General features: G+C 35.3%; 1 protein-coding gene across 3 annotated transcripts in view; it reads left to right on the forward strand.

The window, feature by feature from the left end:
• Positions 1 to 14,768, forward strand: part of UNC79 (unc-79 homolog, NALCN channel complex subunit) — a 366,916-nt gene that overhangs the window by 176,957 nt on the left and 175,191 nt on the right. For all 3 annotated transcript variants that reach the window (XM_010384517.2, XM_030930113.1, XM_030930114.1), the window contains 3 exons: positions 9,427 to 9,491; positions 13,962 to 14,050; positions 14,686 to 14,726. In XM_010384517.2, coding sequence (XP_010382819.1) covers positions 9,427 to 9,491; positions 13,962 to 14,050; positions 14,686 to 14,726 — 195 coding nt within the window. The remainder of the gene's footprint in view (positions 1 to 9,426; positions 9,492 to 13,961; positions 14,051 to 14,685; positions 14,727 to 14,768) is intronic.

The following is a 14,768-nucleotide window of genomic DNA, read 5'->3' on the forward strand; positions in this document are numbered from 1 at the left end:
TTTTTATTATGGTTGTAACTGGAAATTTCCTTATCTCTTCAAAAGTGGCTTCTGACACATTCTTATCCCTCTTTCTGAAATTCTAATGGCATTTATGTTAGACCTTTCTCTCATGCATCCTTTGATGCATATTTTTTTGTATTCCCCGTCCCCCACCATTTCATCTTTCTGTGCTTCATGCTGAATCTTTTTCTGACATGTCTTCCTGTTCTCAAATTCTTTAGCCTTCTAATTATGTTTTTAATTTTAGTTATTGTATATCTTTTCTTTCTAAAGTTTTGTATGCTTTGACCCACATTCCCCAAATTCTTCCCCCATTACATTTTTCACTTCTGGAATTTCCATTTGGTCCATACGTACATGAGAGTATGTGTGTGTGTGTGTATGTGTGTGTGTGTATTTCCAGTTCTTTGATGACATTCTTTTACTTATCTTCTACTTTATAGAACATATTAAGCATAGTTATTTTAAAATCTGTTTCTGATGACTCAGTGTTCTGGATCTCTAAGATTCTGATTCTTTTGTCTGTTGTTTCTTTTGTTTTCTTGTCTTCTTGTTTTGTGGTTTTTTAAAATTGTGTTCAAGACAATAGATATAAAAACTATAAAGCTAATTTGAGACCTACTATGATATATTCCTTCAGAGAGAACTTAATTTTGCTTCTGGTGAAAGGGTGTGATTCTTAGGTCAGATTTTCATGTTTTTTTAAATTTAATTTTATTTTTTTTGAGACGGAGTCTCGCTCTGTCGCCCAGGCTGGAGTGCAGTGGCGCCATCTCAGCTCACTGCAAGCTCCGCCTCCTGGGTTTACGCCATTCTCCTGCCTCAGCCTCCCGAGTAGCTGGGACTACAGGCGCCCGCCACCTCGCCCGGCTAGTTTTTTGTATTTTTTAGTAGAGACGGGGTTTCACCGTGTTAGCCAGGATGGTCTGGATCTTCTGACCTTGTGATCCGCCCATCTCGGCCTCCCAAAGTGCTGGGATTACAGGCTTGAGCCACCGCGCCCGGCCCAGATTTTCATGTTTTGTGCTCTGTGTCTACCATAACCACTGTTTTCATATATTTATCTTTCCCTCTGTATTCTTACCTTCTCAGGTTTGCTTACCCTTTGTATGTGTATGTGAAGTTACCAATGAAGTTTTGGCTCATTTTAAAATTGGGGTGCTTATTTTATTATCTTCTTATGTTCAAAATATAAGACTTTTGTCAACATAATGTGAATATGCTCTCTCATTCAGGGGCTTCCCTGTTTAGGTGTTTCAAAGAGAAGGGGTTTTCAATTTTCATACATTAATTGAAAGATCATTTTTTTTTTCTTTTGTGGTCCTTTTTTGGTCTCTCCTAAGGTTGGAAAGAAATTCTATGCTTCTAGAAGTTACATAGTTTAAGATTTTACATCTAAGTATATGATCTATTTGGAATCAATTTTTGTATATAGTTAGAGGTAAGGGTTGGATTTGTTTTTCCTTTAAGGATATCCAGCTGTTTCGGTTCAATTTGTTGAAAAGAGTATCTTTTCCATATTGAATTACCTTAACCCTTTTGTTGAATAGTAATTAACCATATATGTATGTGTCTATTTATAAACTGTTTTGTTTCATTGTCTATTCTTACACCAATATCACATAATCTTGATTACTGTAGCTTTACAGTGTATTTAGAATCATGTAGCATAAATCCTCTAGATTTGCTCTTTTAAAAATTTTATAGGCTATTTTAATACATAAAATTATGTAGTGTATATACTCCAGATTTGTTCTTTTAAAGACTTTTTGGGCTATTTTAGTACCATTGCATTTTCATATAAATTTTACTATCAGTTTGTAATTTCTACAAAACAATCTGCTTGGATTTTTTTGGGGGGGGGGTGGGGGTGAGGATGGAGTCTTACTGTGTTGACCAGGCTGGAGTGCAGTGGTGTGATCTCAGCTCACTGTAACCTCTGCCTCTCCGGTTCAAGTGATTCTCCTGCCTCAGCCTCCTGAGAGGCTGGGATTACAGGCACGTGTGACCATGCCTGGCTAATTTTTGTATTTTTAGAAGAGATGGGGTTTCACCATATTAGCCAGGCTGGTCTCAAACTCCTGACCTCAGGGTGAACTGCTCACCTCAGCCTCCCAAAGTGTTCAGATTACAGGTGTGAGCCATTACACCTGACCGCTGCTTGGATTTTTGAATGAGATTACATTGACTATATAGTTTAATTTGGGGAGAATTGACATCTTAACAATATTGAGTCTTCTCATCCATGAACATGGTATATTTATCCATTTATTTAGGTCTTCTTTAATTTCTTTCAGAAATATTGCTAGTTTTTAGTGTACAGATCTTATATTTTGTTAAAGGTGCTTCTAAATGTTTTATGATTTTATATGCTATTATAGTGTTTACAATTTTTAATATTCTACTTGTTTATTGGTACTCTACGAACACCCTGCAACCTTGCTAAATTCACTTATTAGTTTTTGTGGATTTTTGTAAGTTTCTTAAGATTTTCTGTATACCTGATTATGCTCTCTGCAAATATTTTTATTTTTCTTTTCTTTCTAATTTGTGTGCCTTTCTTTTTCCTTCCTTCTTTCCTTTGTCCCTTCTTTCCTTCCCTCCTTCCCTCTCTCCCTGTCTCCATGCCTCCCTTCCTTCTTTCCTTCCTTCCTTTCTCTTTCTTTCTTTTTCTCCTCTTTTCCTTTTCTCTCTCTCTTCCCCTTGTTTCTTTTCTCCCTTTTTTCCTTTCTATTCTTCTCTTTTTTTGCACTGCTTTATAACTCCACTTGAATAGAAGTGCTGACAGTGGAAGTCCTTGTTCTTTCTCCCAATCTTTGGGGAGACTATTTGGGCTTTCACCATTAAATTATTACGTTAACTGTAGGTTTTTCAAAAATTTTTTTTTTTTTTTACTGGATGGAGGAAATTATTCTCTGTTCTTAGTTTGCTCAGTTTTAATCATGAATGTCAATTTTAGTCAAATGCATTTTCTCTTTCTGTTGAGATGATTATATGATTTCTTCCCTTCATTCTGTTAATATGGTAAATTACATTGATTTTCTTGGCAATGTTAAACCAATCTTGCATTCTTGGGATGAACTCATCTTGTCATGCTGTAGCTAGATTTAATTTTCTAAGTTAAGTGTTCAGGCTCCTACATTTATGAGACATATTGTTCTAGTTTTATTTAATTATGATGTCTTCATCTGGTTCCATTTACAGAGTAATACTGACCTCATAAAATGAGTTGGCAAGTGTTTTTTTCTCTTCTAATTTCTGAAAGAGTTTATGTAAGATTTGTATTATTTATTCTTTCAATGATTAATCGAATTTAGTGGTGAGGCCATATGGATTTGGGGATTCTTTGAGGGAAATGTTTTATGTTGTGAATGTAATTTTAATAGCTATAGGTTTTTGTTTTTTTTTTTTACTTTTATTGAGTTGTAGTTTTAATTTGTGTCTTTTGAGGAATGTGAGCATCTCATCCAAGTTTTCAAATTTATTAGCTTGTCTGTAGGATCTGTAGTAATGTTCTACCTTTCATTCCTGATATTGGTAATTCATGAATTTTCAATTTTTTTTTTGTCCATCAGGATGCTGGGGCTTATCAATATTTTGAGACGTTTCAAAGAACCAGTTTTTGATTTTATTGATTTTATGTATTGATGTTCTGATTTCAATTTCATTGATTTCTGTTTCTATATTGTTTTCTTCCTCCTACTGAGTTTTGTTCTTTTTCTCTCTTCTTAAGGTAGACGCATAAACCTTTTGTTTCAGATCTTTTATATTTTCTTATATAATAATTTTTAGCTATAAATTTCCATTTAATCATTGCTTTAGTTGCTTCCCAGAAATTCATTATGTATGTTATGCTTTTATTATATTTCAGTACAGGATATTTTCTAAAGTTTCTTCTTTTATTCATGGATTGCTTAGAAGTGTGCTTTTTAATATGCAAATATTTGTATTTTTTCAGATACTTTTGTTTTATTGGTTTCTAGTTTAATTCCACTGTGGTTAGAGAATATACTGTATGATGTAGCTCCATCTAAATTTTTGAGCCTTATTTTATGGACCGGAATACCTATCTTGATAAATGTTGCATGTGTACTTTAAAACAATGTGTATTGCACAGTGGTTGAGTGGAGATTTCTAGCATTATAAATTAGGTTAAGTTGTTTGAGAGTATTTTCAAGTCTTATATATTTGCTGATTTTCTGTCTGCTTGTTTTATCAGTTACTGAGAGAGGATTATGGAAATTTATAACTTCAGTTATGCTTCTTTCAACTCAGTCACCTTACTAAGGGTACAAATATTTATGGTTTTTATGTTTTCTGGGTTAATTGACTCTTTCATCATTGTGAAATTGCCTTGGTTTTTCTGGTAATATTCTTTGTTCTGAAATCTATTTCTCTGATATTAATATAGACACTCTGGCTTTCTTTTAATTTCAATTACAGTATAACAATTATGCCATAATTGCATGGTATAACTTTTTCTGTTTACTCCTAGCTTATCTGAGTCTTTATATTTTAGATATGTTTTTCACAGGCAGCATATAATTGGGTCACAGGTTTTAAAAAACTTAAATCCTATTTGACAATCTTTGCCTTTTAGACCACTTACATTAATAAAATTATTGTTTAGAGCATTGGCATTTAATGTAATTTCTGGTATGAGTTGAAGCCTATCATGATACACTTGTATGACTGAAGCCTCTCATGTTACAATTGTTTTATATTTGTCCCATCTGTTCCTTTTTTTTTTTTTCTTTTTGATATCTTGCCTTTTTGGAATTATTTTTAGTGTTATATTTTATTTCTGTATTGTATTGTTAGATATACCACCTTTAAAAAATTGCTCTTGGGTTTATAATATGCACTTTTAACTTCACAATCTACCTCAAATTATACCAGTTTACATGTAATATAAGACCTTTTTGTATTTTAATTTTACCCCCATCCTTTTTGTTATTGTTACTGAACATCTTACTTCTATATATATTACTAGCCTCTATTCATTTTTATTCTTTTTTGTTTTAAATAGTCAACCATCTTTTAACAACATATTAATATGAGTAAAAAAGCCTTCTGCAGTTATTTAGCATACTTACCATGTCCAACACTCTTTATGCCTTTGTGTAAATTTGAGCTACTATCTGGTATCATTTTCCTTTAGCCCGAAAAACTTCCTTTAACATTTCTTGCAGTGGAGCTGAGCTGGAAATGAATTCTCTTATTTTGTGTTTGTCTTCAAATAGTCTTTATTTCATTCTCATTTTTGAAGGATATTTTCACTGGGTATAGAAGTCTAGGTTGACAGTTTTTTTCTTTCAGCCTATTAAAGATGTCTTTCCATTGTCTTCTGGCTTGCATTGTTTCTGACGAGAAATCAGCGATCATTCTTATCTTTGTTCTCCTGTAAGTAACGTGTCTTTTTTTCCCTCCTGGCTGCTTTTAAGATTTTCTCCTTATTGGTTTTCGTCAATTTGTTTATAATGAACTTTGGTGTGATTTTCTTTGCTTTTGTCTTGCCTAGGATTCATTGAGCTTCTTGAATTTGTGGGTTGTTTTCATCAGACTTGAAAATTTTTAGCCATTGTCTCTTCAAATATTTCCCCCTTTTGTTTCTTTTGTGCTTTAAATCTCATGGACTTGGAGCAAATACTTGAAGCAATCATAAAAATTTGGCTTTATACTAAGTAAAATGTATGTAAGGTAAAACTGCCTGAAATTTTCCCACAGTTCACTGAACCTCTATTTTTCTTCCAGTATTTCAGTTTGGGTAGTTTTGCTATGTCTCCTAATTCACTGATCTTTTCTTCTGCATTGTCTATTCTTCTATTAAGCCCATTTGGTGAGTTTTTCAAGTTGTATTTCTGATTTTTAAAGTCACATTTAATTTTTAAATTATATCTCCCATCTCTTTTTTTTTTTTTTTTTTTTTTTTTGAGACGGAGTCTCGCTCTGTCGCCCAGGCTGGAGTGCAGTGGCCGGATTTCAGCTCACTGCAAGCTCCGCCTCCCGGGTTTACGCCATTCTCCTGCCTCAGCCTCCCAAGTAGCTGGGACTACAGGCGCCCGCCACCTCACCCGGCTAGTTTTTTTTTGTATTTTTTAGTAGAGACGGGGTTTCACCGTGTTCGCCAGGATGGTCTCGATCTCCTGACCTCGTGATCCGCCCGTCTCGGCCTCCCTAAGTGCTGGGATTACAGGCTTGAGCCACCACACCCGGCCATATCTCCCATCTCTATCCTCATTATGCCTATCTTCATGCTTTCCTTTGCCTATGTTTATGATAACTATTTTAAAGTTCTTCTTTGCCAAATACTTCATCTCCGCAATTTCCGGGTTTGTTTCTGCTGATCTGTTTTCCCCCTGGTTATTAGTGACATTTTGCCTCCTTTTCAAATATCAAATAATTTTGACTGGATGCTGGATTTCATGATGGTTGCATTATTGAATATCTGAATTTTGTTGTCTTCCATTATAGTATGTTGAAGTTTGTTTTGGCAATCAAGTTACTTGTGGATTAGTCTGACCATTTCAAGGGTTATTCTTAGGTTTTGTTAGAGTGAGCCCAGAATAACTTTTTCTCTAATATTAGTTTGGCCCTATTACTAAGATGCGACCCTCCTAAAGTTTCTATGATTGCTCCAAGTATTTAGTGATTTCCCTCTACTCTGACTGGTTGGACCTTGAATATCTTGTACAAGCCCTGTACAAGCTCTAGGAATTGTTTAGCTTACAGAACCCTCACAGTTTTTCTCTATCCAGCCTCATGGAGTTTTACCTTACATACATTTTACTTAGTGTAAAGCCAAAGACTCAAAAGGACTCCTATTTAGATTTCTGGATCTCTTTCTTTGCATAGTTCCCTCTTCCTTCCTACTCTATTCAGCAAATTTCAGCCACCTGGCCTCTCTAAACTCCAGTTTTTGTCCCCTTAACTGAAAAAAGACCTTATTACTCTGCTTATCTTTCCCCTTCTAGGGCCAAGATCTGGAAATTACTATCAGGAAGAAAGCCAGGGTGATTGTGGGGCTCACTGCATTCTCTTCTCTCAAGGATCACTGTCCTGCACTACTTGGAGTCCGGTTTCTGAAAATAGTGTTTCAAATATATATTTTTTAGTTTTCTAGTTGTTTATGGTGCGAAGGCAGATCTAATGCCAATTTTTTATCATAGTTGAAAGGATAATTCTTGTCTGCTGTATTTTTATGCTATGTTTTTTGTTATTATTTTTGAATGGTGATCTATTATGACTATATTTCCCACAAGATAAGGTATGCTGATTGTCTTTATATCAAAATCCATTGTAGTGCTTTTCCCAATTAGAAATACCTGTGTTCTATCCTCAAACATGTTGATTCAGAATATCTAACATGGGTTCCAGACATTATATTTTTAAAATCTTGACAACTGATTTTTGATACATAGCAAAACTTAAGATCATTGTTCTAGTAAGCTTAAATCCAATGTGGCTTTTATGAACTTAAATTGATTATCCTACAACCTGTTCTTAACACAACAACACTCAGTAAAAATAGAATGCAAAATTAAAGCAGATCTCCTCCTGAATATCTCCATTATCCACAAAAAAGCATTTATTTCTGTCAGAATAGAAGTCTTTAGAGCCCTAAGTACTGTGGCTGGTGCACACTTCAATTTGTTTTGCCTGTGCCATAGCAGTTGTTATATGTTTTGAATATTAATTCTGCCCATAAGTGTCATGAACTTCTGTAAAGCAATCTGCAAACATTCTCATAATACACTGATTTGGAGATGGTTAGCAGATTTTATCTTGTGTGCCAATTTTGTTTTGATTGGTGGTGACTTGTTGGAGCACAGTGATAAGAAGGATCCTAAGGCCAGTTCTGGACTCAGCAGGAAGGAATGCTGTAATGGATTAGTGATGTCTGTCATGAGTTTGGGATCAGAAGAATGCAGCACATGTTCCATGTTTTTGCAATTCATGTACTGGTTAAAGGCAGCCTTTTCTTCTATGTTTCTCTAATTGTACAAGAAAACTTGCTGCAACTCTTTATATTCAACCTGACTTTACCATATATGGGAAACTAATCTCATAGTTATGAAGCGCCTATACCCAAATTATTTCTTCATCAATCTGTTCATGTACTCATTAATTTCTTCTTTGTCACTCTCTAAAAATATGAACACAATAATACTATCTTATTATAGTGGTGGTCTCTGGTCTGTATTTCTTGTCTTCTTTTCAAATAAATAGACCTGTTGTATATTTTAAAATTCATTGGTTCTGGTAACTATATTTCCCTGATCCCCAACTAGACACATAATCTTATACATGGTCTAACAATGATATAGAAAGTTTGAAGCTAGGATGCTCCTAGGTAGAAAATTTTCTAAAATGTTTGGAACATAAATTAGCTTGGATCATTAATAATATATATTTTTGAATTATAATTGAATACGTAACTAGGTAAGAATATCTTCTCATCTGCAAATTGCCATGTATTAAGATTAGGCCAACATAGTCCTATGAGTTTAAAATATGGCACTTTAGAAAAATGTCCTACTTTCAAGCATATAAACCCCAAACCCCTTACGTGTTTTTAATGATGGAATATTGTTAGCTAAGTGTTTTGGGCTACAGAATCATCCAGATGATAACTACTGGCTGTGATTCTCAATCTGACTTATTACAAGTAACTTGGTTCTTTTCCTCATTCTGTGTGTATACTGAGCTTAGGAGCTGGGTATTAGCAGACTAGCAGAAGTTTAATTGGGTATTAGCAGACTAGCAGAGGTTTAGTAGGTGGACCACATGTAAGAGAGAGATGCATTTCATTTGGGCAAGAAACTCATCTTTCCAGTCTCCATGTTTGATGGGAATGGCATAGGAAATGGAATGGTAGAGGATGCCTTACTATTCATGTCAGTTGTTATCAATTTAAAATGCTTCCTGGTGCCAACAATCTAGGATGTTTAGCATAATATACTCTCATGGAAAGAGCAGAATGTCAAGCACCAAGAGATATAGGTTCTAGTCCTAGCTTATCATTCACTAACTCTGTGACCATATCAAACTACTTAACCTTGCTAACTTTAATTTATTCTTATATGAAATGAGATTAATAATCTGCTGTACCTACCCTACAGAGTTGTTGGAGGATCAAATTAAACCATGGTTGTAAAAACCTTTGAAAACTTATTAATGGCATACCATTGTGGTACTGTACATGCCATCTTATATTGGCCTATCTCTTATCCTAGGAAAATGGACAGAATTGTGTATCTTTGCTTGTCTTTTAAATTTTTTATAGATTAAAAAGGTGATTCTGCTAGGAAGCTTTCTGATGATGGTTCTATTTAGAAAAAAGAAAATAGTAAACTATCTGTTTTTACTAGGGCATGAATAATTTCACTGAGAAGTATTCATCAGTTGTGCTTTACTTTACAGCTTGGAATCCCATCCACTGCCAGCACATTGAATGCCACAATGCAATTAACAAACCAGCTGTGAAGGTACTGTTTTATTAGACCTGGTGCCATACTGTATTGTCCGTGGTCAAATTGCTGAATGAAGTGGACTAGATTGCATCCTTCTCTGTAAAGCAGAGGCGTGTGCTGTGTAGTAATTCCAAGTACCTCCATCTTCAATCTGATTGTACTTTGGCAGACTGGTCAAGAGAGAGCAGTGAATGGCGTTGTCTGCAGTTTTGGCTATGCGTTCATAGCCAAGTGCTATGTAGCACTGAGCTAATTATCTATCAGAAGGATCCTAGTAAAATGTCCTTAACTGGTTTCTATGTCAGCTAATGAACTCAGGGAAATGTATTTTCTCTCTGTTTTCATGTGTATGCTACAAATCATGAGTGCTCATGCAAATTCAGGAGTAGTAGGACAAAAAGATAAAATCATTCAGTTTTAGCTTATATTACAAATATGACTTAACTGAAATGACTGAAAGGTGTCTGGACAGCATAGACATGGAAAGTTACATTAAAGGTCGGGAAACAGTGGTTTACAGAGTCAAGTCATTTTCCTAAGGTTGCCAGTTAGCATCAGAACTGGAGACAGGACCAGGTACCTGGACTCCTAACCTTATTGTCCTTCTACCACACCAAATTGGTTCTGTCCTATTATAACCTTGAATCTTGAAAGTTGAATGTGAAGAAAAATAGTCATACCTTTTAACAAAATTATTTATGATATATTTATTGGATACAAAGTATTTGGCTGGATGGACCTGTGTCTGGATTTGCAAGGTATAATTTTTATATTATTCGGGGTAGGAGTAACCTGAAGTTATCAGAGTTCACAGTTACTTTGGAGAACCAGGTGTCTTGCGGGTTTGCTTCTTTTGTTTTATAGATAGCATGTAGAAAACCAAATACTAATAGAAAACTAACGCCATCACTTTATAGAAACAAAGTAGGAAAGGTGAAATGAGATCCAATAAAAATAAAAGAAACCAAAAATGTGTTTCATGAACCAAAACTGGCAGAGGAGTGCCAATAATAACATTGTCATCTAGATACATTATACTAACAAAGGATGGCCTTGTATTATTATTTTTAATCTCTGCTTTTGTTGAAGGCAAATTGAATGGATTGATATTAAGAGCAGGTAATTGGCTGGGCGTGGTGGCTCAAGCCTGTAATCCCAGCACTTTCAGAGGCCGAGGTGGGCAGATTGCCTGAGGTCAGGAGTTCAAGCCCAGTCTGGCCAACATGGTGAAATTCCGTCTCTACTAAAAGTACAATAAAAAGTAGCCGGGTGTGGTGGTGTGCACCTGTAATCCCAGCTACTTGGGAGGCTGAGGGAGGGGAATTGCTTGAACCGGGGAGGTGGAGGTTGCAGTGAGCCATGATCACGCCACTGTACTCCAGCCTGGGCAACAGAGTGAGACTCTGTCACCCCCCCCCCCACCAAAAAAAGCAGGTAATGATAACCCACACAATGGAAGTGTAGGCCCCTCCCATTCTATGGTATGCACCCCACTGTTGACCTTTGATAGACATCTGGGGTTCAGAGGTGCTCTTCTTTGGAGGATATTTTGAGTTACTCACATGTGGATTCATAGTTTATTCATAGAGTTCAGCTCGATTTTTCACAATGATGAGACTTTCATGTTTCCTTCTTCTTATCCTTCTTTTCTTCCTCCTGCCTAAGTTATAGCTCCTTCTTTTGGGTCACCCAGACATCAACAAGAAGGAGTCCTTTCTGTCTGGTTTCTGCAGTTATTTTTCCTTGATTTTATGTCAGACTGCATTCTCAGGAGTCCTCTGATACCCTGATTAGTAATGCTTTCTGGCCTCCTACTCACTGAAAGCATCATGAATTAGATTTTCTCCTTCTTTTCTAGGCAAACAGCCCAGCCCATTCCACTGGGTTGGCCTCACTTTTCTCCCTGAAGTGAGTCAGCCAGGATAGGTCAAACCATCCACTTTCTGTCATTTTATAAAAATAGAGGTGAAATTCACATAATATACAATGAACTATTTTAAAGTGAATAATTCGGTGGCATTTAGTGTATTTACAATGTTTGCCAACACCACCTCTTTCTAGTTCCAAGACATTTTTGTATCCCCCCAATCTTACTTTCTGAACTCCAGTTTCCTTAAAGACCCTCCTTTTCTATTTTCATTCTACACTTTGCAGAAAGATAGCATTCTTGTTAAGTCTTCCTGTGCTGGGGCCATTTTTGCACTACAATAGGTCTGGCTCAGTATTGCTCTTCCTTTACAACGTGAGTACGCCCAATCTACATCATCACCACATGACATGCAAATCAAGGGTATCCAACATCCAAATGCTTACAAAATAACATTAAGCATAAAGTTAGGAAATTTTATAGTATGATGTTTAAAAGTTTAAAAAAGTTTAAAAGTTACATATATTCATAGTGAAAAACAATCAGTAATACTTATCAGAATGTTACTATGGATTGCATCAAGATAGAGGGTTAATGTGTTAACTGAATTTTCTTGTTTCTCTTTCTCGGTTTTCCAAAGCCTCTACATTGGGCATATGTCATATTTATAAACAAAAAAAACCCCCACTTACTAGTGTGACACACAGATATGGACACATTAGTGTGGATGTAAACCAACCTGTTCAGAGTAGAACAAAGCTCACTAGACCAACTACAGATCTGATGGGTCATGTTAAGTAAGTTATTTAAGAAGTCAGAGATGGACTAGCTAATCTCTAATGATTATTTACAGTTTTAGCATCCCAGGAGCTTCTCCTTTTGAGTGGAACGAAAAAGTATCTTTACCTGGGAGAGGTATCAATGACTCACTAAAAAAGAGGGTAGAATAACTTATATAATACTTTAGAGGAGCTCCACATGGGGGGCATGGGAAAGATTTGAGGAAAATTGATTAATCTTCACCAAAAGCCTAATATCTCTGTGATAATGAGCTGTAATGCTAAGCAAGAATGATTTACCAAATAGAAAAATATTATCTTTGTAATAGGTCGCAAAAATTACTTTTTATGCAAAAGTCAAGAGTTGTAATAGAATTAAATATGAAAATATGTTGGAACTTAAAGTTTATATCATACTCTGCTTTTGGTTTTACTTAGTTCTACTTGAAGTCCACGTTATGAAATACTTTGGAGCCCAGATAATTATCTAAGGCAGGTTCTGGCAAACGATGGCTCAGACCTAAATCTGGCCTGCTGCCAGTTTTTGTAAATGAAATTTTGTTAGAACACAGCTATGTTAATTTTCTTACATATTGTCTATGGCTACTTTCATGCTCCAACAGCAGAATTGAGTAGTTGTGACAGAGACTGTGGCCCACAAAGCCTAAAATATTTACAACAAAAGTTTGCCAGTCTCTGATTTAACACGCCCCAAGTAGTTACTCATTACATCTAAGGAAGCATGAAACTTATATGAGGAAAATTCTCACTCTGAGCCTTTGTCATCAATATATAGTATACAAATGTTGATGGTAAATTGAGCAATTCTAACTAGATTCCTCAATCATTGAAATGTCTGCGTTTTCACTTTGAATTACAGACTGTTTGGGTTATAAGCTTGGATAATTTCCCCCCTTCAAATTTGTGAGAACAACTAAGAAAAGAGTGTAGTTCCAGAAAAATTTGTGTATTAGGCATCTTAACTGCTGAATCAGCTAGCACATGAGTTGATTATTTTTTCGAGGGTAGGAACAGAATTCAAAAATGGCTTTGGTAAGTTATAGAAATTTAAACTCATGCAAAGTACAAAATGCAGTTATCTAGATTTTTTGTTCATTTGACTTAAAAGATCCAGATACTGAAATATTCTGATGATCAACTGTGAAATTAACACTTTGCATCTCTGTGCTTAGGCTAGTGAAACCCAGCCATATCAACCAGTCCCAGCAAGGGCAAACAAATTATAGGTCACGTGTAGGAAATAAAAAACCACACTTGAAAAAGAAAAGTTAGATGATTGATACAGAACTAAGATTCCAGAGTAAGAGAAGTGAACCACTCAATGTTAGATTTAATGCCAACTTTTTTGAATGAGGTATACCTTAAGAAGCAAAATTCTCTACCAGTAGCATTTTGGTATCAGTTATGATTCTTAAATCTTAGTAATATATTTTCCTTTTCCCAATGAGAGACTACTGTTGTTTACCACTTTATAGAAGGAATTAGAGTGAGTAATATACTGCCAATTTGAGCAGCAATTGAACAAGATGATTATTTTGGTTCTTTGTGGAATGAGAGTGAATTTCTCGGCACTATTTATTACTTGAATTGCAAGTAACAGGAGAAATGAAAAACCATGGCAGCCACATTTAAATCCTCAGGGTGGACTCATCAGATAGTGCAGGGAGAAACATTTATTGGTAAAAAGGGTTTTACTAAAAATATTTATTCCACCTTGCTTTTGGAAAATCTGTCATTATTGAAGCATTTGTGCTAAGAATCTAGGGAATGTGATACCCAGCAACAGGAGAGTTCATTCTGTCTTTTTATGTGTTTCAGATGTGTATAGACCCGTCCCTGTCAGTAGCGTTGGGTGATAAACCACCCCCGTTGTATCTCTGTGAAGAATGCAGCGAGAGGATTGCAGGGTAGGTATAAGAGTTCTTAAAGAAAAAGAAATAGAGCAATAATGAGAAGATAAAAATCATTTGGACTTAAATTAGTTACATTACTAAAGTTTCTCACTAGCCTCTCTGATTTTTAAAGGTTAATTATTCTGATATTTAACATATAGCAAACTTTCATTGGGAACATTACAGCTTTGAAAAGTTGCAATATTTCTCTCCGTGTGACATGAGAAGAAGGCAATTCCACTTAATAAATCAGCTGCAATTTTGGAGTAACCCTGTTAAAAAGGCCACAGAGAAAAACAGATGTAAAAGAAAACTGTGGTTTCCAAACATGACATATAAATTATATGGATTCTTTTTGCTTGTTTGTTTCACAGAATCACACGCAGCTTTGTACAGATCATGCATATTTTGGTTGGCTTAATTAGCATCTGGAAAGTATCATTTAAAGATAACTGAATATGATGAAGTGCCTATAATTTATAATTTAGCTGGAATGCATTAGACATTTTAAGAGTTTATTATGATGGTGCTCTTAATTATACTTCCTTTCTATTAAAAGCCTTTCAGCAATAGTGTGCAGCTTATAAACATTCATGTGGAAGGAGAATATTTCAATGAAGCTCAAAAATGAATTTTGTTTTTTTCAATAGGGACCACAGTGAGTGGCTGATTGATGTTCTTCTGCCGCAAGGTACGGTTTACTTAGGAAAGGATGAATAATGAGTAATCATGA

Source organism: Rhinopithecus roxellana, chromosome 5, assembly GCF_007565055.1.
Source record: "Rhinopithecus roxellana isolate Shanxi Qingling chromosome 5, ASM756505v1, whole genome shotgun sequence".
In the NCBI taxonomy this organism is placed as follows: domain Eukaryota; kingdom Metazoa; phylum Chordata; class Mammalia; order Primates; family Cercopithecidae; genus Rhinopithecus; species Rhinopithecus roxellana.